At 32.3% G+C, this 15020-nt stretch overlaps 1 protein-coding gene across 2 annotated transcripts in view; it reads right to left on the minus strand.

The window, feature by feature from the left end:
- Positions 1–15020, minus strand: part of NALCN (sodium leak channel, non-selective) — a 513455-nt gene that overhangs the window by 51370 nt on the left and 447065 nt on the right. For both annotated transcript variants that reach the window (XM_051984081.1, XM_051984080.1), the window contains exons 19-25: positions 9539–9640; positions 9026–9095; positions 5641–5732; positions 5295–5417; positions 3124–3180; positions 2773–2893; positions 2537–2668 (exon numbers count right to left, since the gene is read on the minus strand). In XM_051984081.1, coding sequence (XP_051840041.1) covers positions 2537–2668; positions 2773–2893; positions 3124–3180; positions 5295–5417; positions 5641–5732; positions 9026–9095; positions 9539–9640 — 697 coding nt within the window. The remainder of the gene's footprint in view (positions 1–2536; positions 2669–2772; positions 2894–3123; positions 3181–5294; positions 5418–5640; positions 5733–9025; positions 9096–9538; positions 9641–15020) is intronic.

The following is a 15020-nucleotide window of genomic DNA, read 5'->3' on the forward strand; positions in this document are numbered from 1 at the left end:
CCTATACAAAAATTGACCATATATTAGGACATAAAAACCTCAAACTCAAATGTAGTAAGGCAGAAATAGTAAATGCATCCTTTTCAGACCACGATGCAATGAAAATTACATTCAACAAAAAAGCAGGGGGAAGTAGACCAAAAAATAATTGGAAACTAAATAATCTCATACTAAAGAATGATTGGGTAAAACAGCAAATCATAGACATTCCTACAATATTCAAAGGGATTTTTTTTGAAAACTGAAGCAAGTTCCTAATTTTAGATAGACTGATATTTGTTAGTGAAAATTCACCACTATGTCACATTTATTAACCTAAATTATACAATGAAACTATTATGTAGAAGCAGGCTTTAAAGACTCTCAAAGGAAAAAGTCAGATCAGTGCTACTATTTGTTTTAAATAAATGAGAAACAGGGTAGGCAAGGGAAGAAAGAGTTTCATGATAGAGACTGCTCAACACTGCCAAATGCTACGCATTAGGAAAAGAGGGTGAAAATTAAGAAAATGCCATTTCCTTTGTTCATAAGGAGATAATTGGTGACCTTCAAAAGTGATAGATGCCACATTGCAAGGGTCTAAGAACTGATGGTGAAAACAAGAATAACTATTCTTTATATGGCACTTTAGGTTTGCAAAGCCTATTATTTAAATATTATCTCATCTTATATATTATTATACTGTGGTATATGTTATTATATATAGATGCATTATTATATCATGGAATTGTTACAATGTAATATATTGTGATACTATGAAATCAATATTATCTCTCTTTATCCTTACAACAATCCTATTCTACTTCATTTTACAAATAAGACAACTGAGGCCAATAGTGATTAACTGACTAGACTCTGGTCACATAGCTAGAAAGTATCTGAGGTAAGACTTAGGTTAGATTTATCTAGTTCTGAGAGGAGAAAGTTGAGGTCCCCCTACTAGGATGGTTTTATCATCTATTTTCTTCTGTAACTCATTTAACTTCTTTAAAAATTTGGATGCTATTCCATTTGTCACCTATAAAGTCATTAAAATAAATAGGTAGAATATTTACTGAGAGTGAGGGAAGTAGGATTGGGTTTGGGGACTGGAAGAGAGACAGAAATTTGGAATTCTAAAAGGAATGCTATTAGTCAATTATGAAAATAGAATAAGGATTCAAAAACTGAAGAAGTTTGCCAGACATATGTGAGGGTTAAGTTTCAGCTAGACAGCGTGAATATATAGTGGACAAATTTGTTGTTTTTGTGATGACATTAGCAAGGAAAAGGAACAGAGGAAGCAAATTCTGGGGTTTATTCTGGATGGAGAATAACAAACAAACTTATTTGATAGATGGTAGAAAAGTATATTGTTGAAAAATACTGGGATCAGGAGAACATTGTACACAGCAACAGCAATTTTATATAGATGATCAACTGTGAAGATTTAGCTACACTGATCAAGACAAAGATCCATGACAATTCTAAAGGACTCATGATGAAAAATGCTTATCCACTTCAAGAGAAAGAACTGATAAACTCTAAGTGCAGATTGAAGAATGTTTTATTCTTCATCTCCTTGTTCTTTTTCTGGTCCTTTTTTTGGTAACAAGGCTAATACAGAAATAGGTTTTGAATGACTTCACATGTATCCTAGGTATCTTACTGCTTGCCTTTCTGAAGGATGGAAGAAAGGATGGAGAAAAGGGTAAAATATGGAACAATAATGAATTTTTAAAAATAAAATTTAAAAAATTACAGGGTTCCAGCCTGGATTAGAGAGGCTAATCATATCAGGATGGAAATATTGGGAAGGGCTGAGAGAAAGCACATCATGGTAAGAATGAATCACAAGTTCATTTGGAATGAAGAAGGTGTTGAGAACAGGAAAAGATAATAAGGAATAGAATAAGAAAGATGAAGAGAGAAAAAGCATTATTACTGAGTCCTAACTCTGCTATGATGAATAAACTTATTTATCAAATCAGATTTGATCTGAAATCACTTTAATGATTGATATTTATAATAATTCATAACAAGTACTTAAGTTTACATGAATAAGTCATATGTGATATATGAGAATTCAAAGAAAATATCGATCAATTTAATTTATGGGCTCAATCTGATATTGACTCTTCCATGACTTACAGATTAAACTATTGAACATTGATTTTGAAGTCAAAAGACTTTTGTTTTCATCCTAGGAATAATCCAATCCTGCTATTTATTACCAGAGCCAATCACTTGATTTTTCTGGGCCTTAGTTTTCTCATCTCTAAAATGACTGATGGCCATTGAAGTTCTAAATTACTAATATCATGATCATGAATAGATTTGGGAAGAGTACTTAATTTCTCTTGTCATTTTCTTTATCTATATATATATAGAAATTCTTGTGCTACCTACTTCATATTGAGTAAGTACTAAGTAAAGTATAAATGTGAGCTATTATTATGATTATCAAAGTCAGCCTTTCCAAGTATCAAAACTATTCCCTAGGAATGCAGAAAGTTTCAAAGCTAAAGTCCTACATTGATAAAACATTAAAACTTACGAGATAGATAAATATATCCATTACTCCACCAAAGTCTCTTATGACTGCAGTTGGAGTGAAAAACAAACCATCTGCCATAATCTTCAAGTTGAGCTCAATGCTCATGAATATCACAAACACATATTCAGCGATCTGCAAAAGCAAAGGGCAGGAAGTAAATTTGGGGAACTTGGTGGTCCAAATTATGCATTAATCATTCTCTGTCTTATTTGTGAGCTATGAATTGGTAGTAGTACCTGCAATGTAGGTGCATGCATGACTCTTCGAAAGGGGGATTCAAACATCATTGAAATGCAAGAGCAGATAGTCACAATGATCATCACCCAGTCCAAGTAGGTAACCAATCCTAGCAAGTCACTGCCAAAGAGCAAAGATAGTCATAAAAAACTTCAGAAAAAGGCTTTAAGAGTCAAGGCATATTGCTTATGTGAATCTTAGTTCAACTAAGGGAACTGTGAAAGATTTCATCAGCTACTTCACAGAATAGTGTAATGAGGAAATAAAGGACAACAGAGAAATTTGATTCAACATAAAATAATACATGAAAACTTCAAATATGCATGGAAAGCTGAGTTCATGATGCTTACTATAGTTGATGGTACTTTGTATTTTTCACAGCTCCTGTAACAGGATCTGTCTTAGAACTGAAAGAGATAACAGGGATATCAAATTAAACAATATATCAAACAGAGTATGACTCAGTAGTATAATATTTGTACACAAGTTTCAAATAGCTCAAATATTAGAGGCTTCAGTGATTTGAATGTATAAATACTGATATAAATCTCCTATGACTGACTGAAAGATACCACGTAATAGTAATTTAAATAACATAAGGTAAAGAAAAAGACTCTGTAGATTTTTTTAAACAGAATATGATTTTACCACTTAGTCACAAGTCAGTACCTTGGTTTAGAATTTATACTTATACACAAAAACCTTTAGCAGTAGCTTAAAAACAAATGTGATTCTGATGTCAAATATCACTTGAAAACAATGCTCTAAAATATTCTTTGCCTCATGAACCATCATGTGATTTCTTAAAATTATAAAATTATTTATGACTTATACAAAGTACTTTCTGTTATGTCTGATTACCATTCTGTAGAATACTTTCAAAAAAGGCTGCCTTCAATAATGATAACCTCTATGGATTGAAAATCAGAATAAGACTCTAAAGTTCACAAGGGCCATGACTATGTCTTATATCATTACTCTTGAGATGGATGCTTTCATATCCATTTTATAGTTGAGCAAACTGAGGTTGGCAGATATAAAGTGATTTTCTATGGGTTCCTCAGCTGGTAAGTATTTGAGGCTTGATTTATAATCAGGACTTCTTGATTCCACACCCAACACCCTATTTACTACTTAAATGTCTCCCATAATCTACATAAAATAATCCACTTTGAGACTTATCAACATTGATCAAGTAAACCTGTAAGTGACTCTTTTAACTTTGTGAGATCCTAGTGAAGTTTTCAAGGAACAAATGACTTTGAATTTAAAATGGCAAGAAATAGGGTAAGATTAAAGAGCAACCAGATTTGGGAGTGATGAAATTTTGGTTCTAGACCCAACTTTCTCATTAACTAACTGCATGACCTTGAATAAGGCATTCTATTTTCTCATCTATAAAAAGAGGGAGCTGGACCAACTATAATGTCTCTTAAGCCCCAGAATTATGAAATTCCATAAGAAGATTGTAGCATATAATTTCTATTATCTTTAAAATCTAATGGTTTCCAAATGGCAGGACAGATGGGACTTTAGAAATTATAAAGTTCAATAACCTCCATTTGTATATGAGAACACTGAGGTCTAAAGCAATAATTTGACTTATTAAGGTCATTCTGTTAGGCAGAAGGGAGACTAAAATAATTCATCCAACACCAAATCAAGAAGGTATTCCACTCATGGTGGAATACTTGATTATGACAGAGAATCACTACCAAGAAAAGGGATCATTGATTTTGGCACTGGGGAAGGTACATTTGAATAAAAGCTTAGACATGGAATCATTTCACACTTAAGCTTTACTTCCTCTTGTACTTCTGGTTTTAATTGAGGTTTTACCTAAAATAACATTTGAGAATAAAAAAAAAATCCTCTTTCACATTTTATGTTCCCAATAAGCCTAATCTAGAGAGCCAAGAATATGGTTCTTTCTGAAGGACCTCTGGCTCCCTCATAACTTTTGATGTAAATCTTGTCTCCTTTCAGGTGGGAATAGAGAAACAGGAAAGAAATATGTACATGGCTGTTAATAGAAGCATTATTCCTCTTTCCTACCCCATTTCCCCCCTCTCTTTCACTCAGTACTGAATTACACAGAGTGGTATATTTTGATGTCAAAGAGGCTGGAAAATTTCAATGTAAGTGTAAAGACTCAATCTATTCTTAGCCTGATTGATCGACCAATTCATTACAAGACACTGGTCAAATTATTTAATTTTCTTATAACTCAGTTTCCTGCTCATAAATCCTTGAACTAATAACATTGATCTGAAACACATTGAGTAGTGGTTTGAAATAACAAAGAAAATGATTGTAAAAATGTTTTGCACAATGATTAAATATTACATATATATTAAATAAATCTTCTACCTACCCTAACTTCTTGATTTACTCTGCTAGTAATGGTTTAATTAATTATTGTTTGACCCACAAAAATTGCATATTTCTTTTATTTTCTCATGAAATAACCCTTACTTTGTGAATTTAGAAGAAAGAACTGATCAAAACTGAACATACTTACGCATTAAACCGTGCTCGAACCACCACTCTGCAAAAATTTCGAAACCTATGCTCACGGCCAACAATGAAAAGAGGCTTGTCAAAATATGGATGATTTTCTCTTAATTCTTCCTCTTGTACTTTCCTTGGGAGAAAAAAAAAAGGATTCATAGGAAAGTAAAGCTTAATTTTTTTTTAGAAGCAAATGTGATCCATGGGTCATTGTATACCTCAATACGTTTTCATTTCAGCTTGTTTCTTTTTTTCCTAGACCATTTTGGGGGGAAAAGGATTCATGGGAAATTAAAGCTTAATTTTTTTTTTTTAAGAAACAAATGCTATCCATGGGTCATTGTATCATTCAATACCTTTTCATTTCAGCTTGTTCCTTTTTTTCCTGGATCATCTTGATTTCACTGTCTTCTCTTTGTGCATTTCTATATCTCACTGTGTTGGAATGCTATAAATATGTGAGAATAACATATTAAAATGAATTAATTTCATTTACATGATCACAATAAAATAATTTATTTTTTCACTTATATTCTTATTCTATAAAAATAACATATTATTGTCTGTCAGTGGAATTTCTCTCCTTAAGTATAACTTGAAATTCATATAAAGTCTTTAGAAAAGAGGCAGCATGATACCAGGGAAAAGCACTGGACTAAGAATCAGAATCTAGGATTTAGTTCTGCTTCTAATATGTGTTATCATGTAAAGTGATTTCTTCTTTTTGCCCCTCAATTTCCTCATCTGTAAAATGAGGGAGATAAGAAGATGATGTGTAAGATCCTTTCCAAGTTTGGGTTACATCATTCTATAATCCCATGTTTATCATTACCCATAGTTACATCACATAGAGTATTTTGGGGAAAAAACCATATTGACTCAAATTTAAAATTTTCACTAATTTACAGTCTCTGAATTGGGGCAGGGACCCAGAATGGAGATTTAAATGAGAAGGTGGTTGAAATGAAAAAAATCTCATAAATCCCAAAAAATTCTGCCAGTGTAATATGGTGGATGTGTATTGTTATTTTTATTTTTTATATGATTTTGTCCCACCCCAAGTATAGTGAAATTAACCAAAATAAAGAACTTTAAATTCTGTTGTTGATAGTATCCCTATTGGGTCACTTGAACACCAAACACAATACATGTTTAAAGTCATCTTTTATTTTGGCCTTTTTAAACAATGAATTTTTGATGAGTCAATTGGAAAGAAGTATTCTGAATCAATGTTGCCCCTGTTGGTCCTTAGGCAAGTTTCTCATGATAATGTTCTATCTTAATATTTATCCAAAGAATTATGAAGCCAAAAGTCACTTGGGGAATAATAATCATAATTCTGGTGAAAAATCAGTGGTTAGTTGGACAGATCTGTGACTATGAATAGGTTATGAGCACTGAACTTGCACTTGAATTTTTACTTGAACTGCATGACATGACTGTGAATTAGCTGATAAAGATGCCTGCAGGCTTCATCATTATAGGCTGATCATTTTTTCAGGGTTGGCAGTAGGTAAAGGTCAATTCTGTCCACAGTACCCACAACTCCCATATGTCCCAGAATATTCATGTAGGCATTAAAGGTCCAGAACTCTGGTCACTAACTTGATTGATTCCATGCTGACATATCCATTTATTCCCTAGTTAAATGAGCAGTAGATGAACAACCTTCAAAGAGACTCTGCTCTGATTCTCAGTATTGGATAAATTGCTTAGGTTGCCTATGTCTCTGTGTCTGAAATGAAAAATTACATATTCTCCCATCTCTCTTCACTAGAGAAATTTACCAGGGTTATGTTTGAGTCTATCCTTTTTGCTACTTATTTATATTCTACTTTTTTTGAATAGTACCTTGAAAACTGTGGAATCTAGTACTCTACTAGCCAGAAAACTTTACAATTTGATTTGTGTGTCCTCTAGTTTGTAAAACAACATACAGCATGTATTGAATTGATTTTATTGACTGAATGAAGTCTTCAGTTTTTCATCATAGAATCAGAATGGCCAACAAAGATAGCTATATAATTTAAAAAAGATCCAACTGGAGCTACAATGGATCATGCTAAAGAAGAAAAAATAAACTTTTCCACCAAAATTTCACAAAAGCTAATTTTTTTCTTTTTTCCATTTTGTGAAAGAAGAAAATCTTTTCCACTTTGAAAATTTCTGAAATGATGTGAATAGGCAATTGAGGGAGGTGGTGACAGAAAGGCAAATCTGTAGGGACCTCGAAGAACCACTCTACTGACTATATTTTTGGACTTGAAGAACTCTGGAAATGTTCCTCACGCATCAAAAGATCTCTACTCAGGAGTCACAGTGCTTAGAAATCTATCACTACAGAATCATTCTTTGGGATTAAATATTGCTTTCTCCATTTGGTCTTAAAAAAATTCTCCTGGGAAGGACAAAACATTAAGTCATTAATACATTAGTGAGAATTGATTTAACAGATTATCACTCTCCTTTGAAACCAGAAGTCATCTGGGCAGTAAGAGAACTCTGGGTACCTGGAAGTGAGAAATGAAAGGATGAAGGGAAGGGACAGAAAAACAAGATGGGTCACTGAAGATGAACTTTGCTGGCTTGTGATTTTGACTGGATCATTTAGCATTTAGAATAAACTCAGATGATAAAGCAATCAAAACTCCAGTTTCCAAAAATTGACAACAGTGAAAATTTAAAGCTGAAAACTTAAGTTTTCAGGAAAAGCAGATAAATGATTTATATGATCTTTAATTTCTTAATTTATCATCTCCTGGATAATTTCCCCACATTGTTCAATTTATTTAATCTTCACAAAAAACATATTGTTACTGCCATTTTATTGATGAGGAAACTGAGGCAGACAATTTAGATGACTTACCAAGGGTTCTTACTAAGTGACTTAAGTAAAATTTGAACTCAGTTCTTCCTGGCTCGATGCCTAGAGCTCAAGCCCTTAGGCCACTTAAAGATAGTTATACCAGGAGTGCTAAATTCAAACAGAAACTGGCTGGATACCAACTTTAAAAAGCCAAATCTTCATAATATATGTTTTATTTTAATTATATTTAATTTTAATTCTAATATTTAATTTTATTTAATCCTATTTTGTTAATTCTCTCAGTTATATTTTGACTACATGCAAGCAGCATTAAGGAATGGTGTGGGTGATATACAGTTTACAATCTCTATTTCTGACACTTCTGAGTTACATAATTATCAAATTATAGCAGTAAACAAGTAATAATTTCCTCTTTGAGCAAGAAGTGAGTATGGAGTAATCCAGATGCTTTAAGTAAATAAATGTTTGGCTGAATACCAAACAGACCTTGAAAGATTAAGACTTTTAAAAAATGTTGTTTTATTTTTTTTTAGAATGCAAGCTTCTAGAGGGCAGAAATTATCTTCTCTATTACAGCCAAAACATTTTAAACATGAGGTCAATAGTAAATGATGTTCATCATCCTTATTACATAAAACCTTTTTCATTAAGTCTTTAGTTATAACAGATATATTTCTTTAATTATAATAATTATTTATACCATGTTTTCACTGAATTAAAATACATGTTTTGCTTCTACAAATAATATTATATATCATAGTGATGTCATTTTTAAAATTTCCATTTGGGACTGAATATCAGGACCCTCTGGAAAAATGATCTGAAAGTCTAGACACTGAATTTGTATAAACAACCATTTAAATGGAAATTCATAATTTTGCTCCCCAAATCCAAAGCATCATGTAAAGACTTACATCTTGAGTCAAGGTTTCAAGAGATTTTCCCCTGCTGATTCGCTGGCTGTTAGAACCATGTCTCAGTGACCTGAAACAATCATAATCAATTAAGTGACAAACTTCAAGATCAAAATGTAACCTTTAAATAATGGCCATTATAAAGAACAGCTTTCCTAATATTTTACATGTAAATACAATATGTTTAGAATCTCAGTCTTTACATCAGAAGCTTAAGCTCTTCAATTGTCTCTAATCCTTTTTGAAAATTAATTTTTCCTTTGGATCTTTCAATAGCTCTGAAGTCAATGAAGGAAATGACATTTGAAAAAATTTTTAAAAAGTCTTTTTTTTTTGTTTGTTTGTTTTTGAGACAATAAGCCTCATTATTGTTTCTAACCACAGATGCAACTTATTCTGTTAATCCTTGCTTTCCAAGAGTAGCAGTTATGATGTTTATCCATTTAACTCTTTCAATCAAATAATTTTTCCCCTGAAAATTCTCTCACTGCTTTCCCTGCCCCGTGCATTTACCTGCGTTCTTGACGAATATGGTGCTGCACACTGAGTATTGACCTTTCTTTTGCTGGCTGCCCCTCAAATGATCCACTCAGCATGCGTTGTCTCGTACAAGCCCTGGGGGAAGAAAGAACCCAAGTTAAATGCTTATTTTTTAGGTTTCACTAGAAATAATATAAAGTTGCTAATTATTCATTACTTTTTAGGAAACCTATCCCAAGGCAAAAATATGGGGAGCTGTAAAGTATAGGATAGGAAAGTAAAGCTAAACAGGCTAGACTTAGTGTCCAAAACACCAGCAATGAGTTCTCAAAATACAAAGAAAGATGGCACAGTTCAGGAAGTTGGAGTTGCATGATTTCCTATAATTATAGGAAATCATGATGTTAAGCTTTGATATGGAAAATCGAGGTTTTATAATGAAAGGTCCCTGACAAGGAGCTATATAAATAGGTTCTTGAAATTATAAACATTCCAGGTTTCTAGCTCTACTTGAAAGAACTTTATAAACTAACAGAATCACATAAAAATGAAAAAAAAAAAAGGGCCAAAAGCAGTGCTCAAGCCTAGAATTTAAAAGTTAGAAAAACTGAAATTGAACCTGTACACACTCAGACAAATGATACAAACCACTGCTTTCCAGGACCTTATAACAAGGTGTAACAGAACCTTATAACAAGGTGTTATGTAAACCATGGCCAGACTTTCAATTTTAGCTAGTACTAATTTTCTGAGTTAATGCAATTATTGTTATGATGCAAATTATTTCAAAGAAAAAAAAAACTAATATCTCACCTTTTCCAAGAAGCTTCCTCTAACTAATTATAGAAAAACTGAAGGAATGCTCCTGAAAATGCAGTGTATCAGCAAGAAAAATGAATCAGGGGTCAGCCAAACTGGGTTCAAGTACAAGTTGTGCTATGAACAATCACAGACAAGACACTTGAAAATTTTGGCTTCTGGTTTTGTTGTATGTAAAAAGACAAAGTTAAACTAAGAGATTCCCACACAATACAAAAATACTATGCTCCATAAGATGTATTTCTTCAGATATACTTTTCATTCAATCCAATAAATCCACTTAATGATGACCTTATTTATGGATGTATTTTTTTTTATGATGTGCCATACATTTAGCATTTCTGATTCATTTCATTTCTGTCTATCTTAGAACATAAATGCCTAGGGGGTAGAGACTAATTTTACTCAACACAGCAACATGAATTATTGTACTATGTGCTAATGGGTATCTAAAGAATGTTCTTGATGATAATCATGATGATGATCAAAATAATGACTGAGCCAATGTGGCATCCTGGTATTATTGTAAGAAATGTACAAACTGCCATCACCATTTATTTGTTACAAATAGCAATCAGTAGTTTGGGAGAAAGGTTCCATCAAAGTCAAGATTTTAATTCAGAACACAGTGTTCATGTAGTAGTGGTAATAGAAAAGCAATATTTAGCATCAAGATTATAGATAAATTATAATGTCAGTTGAAAAACTAGGTTGTTACCACAGGTCACATTTTTGGTCAATGAGAAAATAGGATATCACAGAATCTTCAAATGAATAACTTCAGGTTTTTTGGAATAAAGAGGGGAAGAAATATGTCATTTTCAATGACTTGGAAGCATCTTAGTGGGATTCATTCAGTGAAACCATTCCATAAGGGATTAAACCTGAATAGTTCTTGTGAACAATTCCGGAGATTTCTTTTATGGTACAGAATGCTGGGCATTCATATGACTTGGGTTATAGTTATCTAAATGTCATAAGCTAAAAAGCTAAAATCCCCCCTTTTATTGTTTGTATCTATCTTTCAGTATTGTCTTCTAGAGAGAAACTGAAATTGATATATTAAAAAAATATATGGCAATCAGCAACTATGGAGATACCTTCTGAAAGTCAAAATTGATACCAACTAGATTAAAATTTACTTCAACAAATCACATGTTGTATCTTTATTTTTTTTGGAAAGATTGTTACTCTTCTCTTTCCTTCTTTCCCTGATCTGAATCTCCTTTTGTGTGATCAACAGCTGAAAAATTCAGGATTACCTATACCTACAAGACAGTATAAAATAGCACAGAGAGTACCTCATATCAGAAGAGTTTTTTCATGTTTCCTGTTTATTAGTGAAACTCTTGTTGGCCTGGAATCCAGACCCTATCTGTATAGACAAATGACAACTATCTAAACCTTCCTTCATTAGCTGACCCCTCTAGATTAAATTTTTAGCCTGCCTATAAGTGTGATAACTATAAGATTCTCTTGACCTAGCTAGAGTGTCCTGGTTAATTCCATTTTGGCTTATGCCTCAAAGAGATACTACTAAACACTTTACCATAGGAGTTGCCAAAGCAAAAAAGAAAAAAAAAAGAAAGGAAAGAAAGGAAAGGGAATAAAGAAGGATATTATATATTATTGATTCTCATATTTTTGTGCTTTTATTTAAACAGTTTAAAATACACTTTTTTCAACATCACTAAAATTTTTCCCAGTATCCCTTTATCCCTGTTCTCCAAGAAATCCATCTCACATAACAAGTAACATTTTAAAAGAAAAAAGCGAGAAATTAGCACTGCTATTCAATGTATCAAAAAAATCTGAAAATATGAACATTGCCTCACAACTGTGGACCTCTCATTTGTGCAAAGTAGTCAGGTAGGAATTCTTACAATTTTTGACAGGGGTAGGGTAGGTTATGCTTGTTTCTCATCTCTTCCAATATGTTCTATTGCTCAATAATTTTTTCAAATTCAAAATTGTCATTTTTCAGTTGAGAAAAAGGAATGATGTCTTCTAGCAAACTGCCACTTAGAAAATATTTTTTGATGAATGTTATTGAAACATAACAGGCAAAATTAAAGAGAGAAATATCTTGAAAACTTTACCCTAGAACTAATAAATGGTATATTACTAAATAAAAAAATTCTCTAACCACGTGCTATATCTATAATACTTAAAATGATCAGTCTGTTTATCTAAAACAAGTTTCCTCCCAGAAAAAAAGTGATAACACCAATGACACAAGTTCTGTACAGACATATATAGTTAAAATAGAAACATGTGGGAAAGCCTAATTAGACTATACAAGGAGACATGATTGCAAAACAAATCAGCAGGTTGCTAGTATGTTGTTCTTGAACTAAAAAAGAGACTCTTAGAGCAGGGGTTTTTAACCTTATCTGTGGATAAATTTAAGGAAGTCTATTAATTTGTCTTTTTTTTCAAATTAATTATTTATATTGCTGTGCATTTTATTTTATGCATTTAAAAAGATTGTTCTAAGAGGGAGTCCATAGGTTTCACCACATTACCAAAGGGGAAAAGTCTGATCCACAAAAAGAATTTAAAAACCTGGCCTTAGAAGAAATGGCTACATGTTTATTAGGTGAGAGCATCACAGGTTTTGAATAGTCATGTAGTAAAGGTGACTTTAAGATATAACATAGTTAAAATAAAAATGTTAGAAATTTTCCAAAATGCACTGAATATGGAGTCAAAAATCAGATTTCAGGTGTGCTTCTATTATTCTCTAGCTTTATGTTATAGGCAGGATGAACAGACATGATAGGTCACTTGTTGAAATTAGAGAGATGATTCTTGTTAGGCAATGAGTTGGATTTGATGATCTGTTAAGATCCGTTCCAACTGCCTCCCCATCAGTTTGAGGACAGGGCTGTCTTTTGCCTCTTTTTGTATCCCGTTTTTATTGCAGTGCCTGGAACATGGTAAGTGCTCAATAAATGTTTCTGATTGATTATGTGAAATCTTGTAGTTGAATTTTTGTTGCTTTTTCTTGCAAAAAATTATGAAGCATTTTGCTTGGCTCAGTGAGAAAATTCTTCCTGATACAGTACATGAAATTCTTCTAGTCTTTTTACTTAGAGTGGTATTGTAACGTAGTAGGAACATTGAGGCATTTTCTTTTTACCAGCAGGGGAGAACACTCTACCCTCCCTCCCCCAAATACATAACAAGACAAGGACCCCCTGATGATGATTCAAATGTAGGGATATTTTTTACCAAACACACATCTCCACTTGAAAAAATATTATCGCTGGTACCTTGCCAAGTTCACTGAACGACTGGGTTAGGAAAACATAAAAGATTGATTCTTTTTATTTCTGTATTACCTTCATGCAACGGAATTTTCATGACCTTTTCCATGAAAATCATGTATAAATAAATCTATATGTGATTTTTTTGGGGTAGGGGAAGGAATAGATATGTTCTAAGGAGTAATTTTCTATATTTTATTTGATAGTTCAAGATCAAAAAAGATTTAGAAATTGGCTTAAGAATAATGGTTATAAAGAAACTTCATTCTTCTTTAAACAGCATTTATTATTTATAGAAACAGTAGAAGAGATCTTGGTTTCTGTGTTCTCTATCTTCATGTCTTCTTTATTAAAATTTTAGAATAAGAAATAGGGAAAGCTTGGAATCTGTAACAAAAGAGAGAGGCTTGTGATTCAATTTTTCCCCTCTGTATTATTTTTACCTTTTAAGTCAGCATTCATTTCAGAAAAATGTATGATTGATTACATTACATTATATCATATCAAATACTATTAACCTTCCAAGGGAACTACAGTTCAGCTTTGAAGAGCAATGAAATTTGAGAGATTCTGGTCAAATCAAGACCCTCAAAAATTCAATAAATATTAAGTGCTACCAGATGCTGGATAATATAATGTAATCACCTTGAGAAACAAGGAAAAATATTTCAGCATCAATTAGGAAGGATGTGACTATAGAAGTATATAACAACACATCATGAGTGTTTTCTGGGAAATGGGTCTTACCTGTTCCATTTGAGTATCAGTGTGATCATCCAAAGGAGAAACAATGGCAAACTCTGGCATCTAGCTTCTTCCATAATGGCCTCTTGCTAAGATTAGGAAAACCCCTGCATTTTATCTATGTCAATATCATGAGGATAAGTTACTCATCCCTAAGTATATGTCTCTGGTTCTTAAATGGCTAGAAAAGATTGCCTTTTTATTCTGGTGTAATCTTGCATATAAATGTTTTCGCACCTTGCTTGGAACAAAGATTACCAACATATTTAGTTTAAATCTTTAAAAAAAAAAAGGTTCTTAAAATACACTGATAGGACACATACATATACTGTCACTTAGATCTGATCTTGTATAATTACAATAAACTTACAAAAGTGAACAGTTAGTGAAAATCATATCTTTTATATGCCTATGAAAAAAAGGCAGAAAAGTTGATTTTGTTAGTTTTAAATGAGTACAATTCAAATCTAAGTCTTAATAAAAGCCCCAACCTGAGCCATGGATAGTTAATGCACCATATCACAATATGAATAAAGAGTGAACAAGTTGAAGATAAAATTTTTTTTAAAGTATTCTTAACAGTTTTATGTGAAAACCTTCTGCCAAAACAAGTCAGTTACTTAAGTTCATCGACATAACAAATAACAAAGCTTCTCTGACGATAGATGTTTAATTTACATTAT

The sequence above is a fragment of the Antechinus flavipes genome, chromosome 3, assembly GCF_016432865.1.
Source record: "Antechinus flavipes isolate AdamAnt ecotype Samford, QLD, Australia chromosome 3, AdamAnt_v2, whole genome shotgun sequence".
NCBI lineage: Eukaryota > Metazoa > Chordata > Mammalia > Dasyuromorphia > Dasyuridae > Antechinus > Antechinus flavipes.